General features: G+C 41.3%; 1 protein-coding gene across 1 annotated transcript in view; it reads left to right on the top strand.

Moving 5' to 3' along the window:
* LOC101853736 (vacuolar protein sorting-associated protein 13B) overlaps positions 1 to 1,721 on the top strand; it is a gene marked incomplete in the record, with an annotated part of 129,782 nt that overhangs the window by 79,295 nt on the left and 48,766 nt on the right. Inside the window, 2 exon segments of the mRNA XM_035972650.1 lie at positions 51 to 61; positions 848 to 1,016. Of these exon segments, the coding sequence (XP_035828543.1) occupies positions 51 to 61; positions 848 to 1,016 (180 nt within the window).

Genomic DNA, 1,721 nt, shown 5'->3' with positions numbered 1-1,721 from the left:
TGTGTGTGTGTGTGTGTGTGTGTGTGTGTGTGTGTGTGTGTGTGTGTGTGTACAGATGAAGGTATCATTGATGAGTGGGGACTTTGGGATGTCTGTGTGTGGTCTGTCTTTGTTTTTTTCTTGTTTTTTATGTGTTACGTGTGCAGATATGTACATGACAAGTGTGTGGTTGTTTGTGTACATGTATGTGTTATGACGTGATGAAAGCAGCTGATCCTCAATTTTTTTTCATTCAAAGTTATTGCTATCATCCTAAAGCTTGTTCAATTGTCTTGCTTTTGATGAAAAAAATATTCATTATCTTGAATAGAAGTTGAAATAGTTGCAATTGAAGCACATGGGGGGGAGGGAGGGCTTGTCGTCTGGTATGAGAGGTAAAATTAGCTAGAAAATGGCTGCCAAAGTTTGTGAACTGAAAATGAACATTGTTTGTACTTTTCATCAAAGTTTTTCAGTAAAATTCACACAGAACTGTATTCTGGATGGAAAAGGTGTTGAGCAAAAGTAAAACATTCCAGTGAAATTGCCCAATGGCCATATAAATGTCAGTAGTTAAAAATAGATCAAATCTTTTGTTTATTCAAATATCAGCTTAAGTCATTTCTGTTTCTCTGGGTTTTTTTTTAGATTAATAAGATTTTTATTTCAGAGCACAGTGCACTGTTTATGTGTTGCTATTGTGTTTGTAAAGCGTCCAGAACCTGTGTTCTTCCATTGGGGCTGAGCACTGTAGTGATGTCATGTACATGTATGGGTATTATTTTGATGAGCGCCTGATTTCACCACGATGCCTGACATTTGGATAACTGACACCTGCACTCTCAACTGTACTTTCCTTTCCTCACAGGTGACCATATGTGGCCAAGTGTTGGTGTCCAACCGCCTGTCTCAGCCCGTGACCTTGAAGTTGTGCCACGCCCCGTCTTCCACACCTCTGTCTTTCTCCCCGCCTGTCTCCGCCCCCAGCATTACCACAGGCAGCATCGACGTCAGCACTTCCTCTTTCTCCTCCTCCGGTAAGTTCTTAGGTTCTTGTTGTTGACTTAGCTACGCTCTCAGCGAACACACACATGTTGAAACACACAGAAGTGGGTGGTTGGCAAGTGCTCTTGTGTGGTTTGCTCCTTCCTTCCTATCAAACATCTATCGTCCTGGTCTCTCCTCCGTCTTTTTTTGTGTTTGTTACTCCCTCGAAACACCTTTATTCTTCGGCACTTATATGACCTCATTGTGTTGTAAGGGCCCTAAAACTTTTACTAAAACTTTTTAAAACGCACATAGCGAACACAGAGATAAAGAACAAGCACATGTTGAAGCACACACTTTACGAACACAGAAATAGGGTACACACACATAGCTAAACACGCACATAGAGAACACAGAAATAGGGTACATACACATAGCTAAACACGCACATAGAGAACACAGAAATAGGGTACACACACATAGCTAAACACGCACATAGAGAACACAGAAATAGGGTACACACACATAGAGAACACACACATAGAGAACACAGAAATAGGGTACACACACATAGCTAAACACACACATAGAGAACACAGAAATAGGGTACACACACATAGCGAACACAGAAATAGGGTACACACACACATAGCTAAACACGCACATAGCGAACACAGGAATAGGGTACACACACATAGCGAACACAGAAATAGGGTACACACACATAGCGAACACAGAAATAGGGTACACACACA

This window comes from Aplysia californica, unplaced genomic scaffold, assembly GCF_000002075.1.
Source record: "Aplysia californica isolate F4 #8 unplaced genomic scaffold, AplCal3.0 scaffold00778, whole genome shotgun sequence".
NCBI lineage: Eukaryota > Metazoa > Mollusca > Gastropoda > Aplysiida > Aplysiidae > Aplysia > Aplysia californica.
This window is presented reverse-complemented; position numbering and strand designations above follow the sequence as displayed.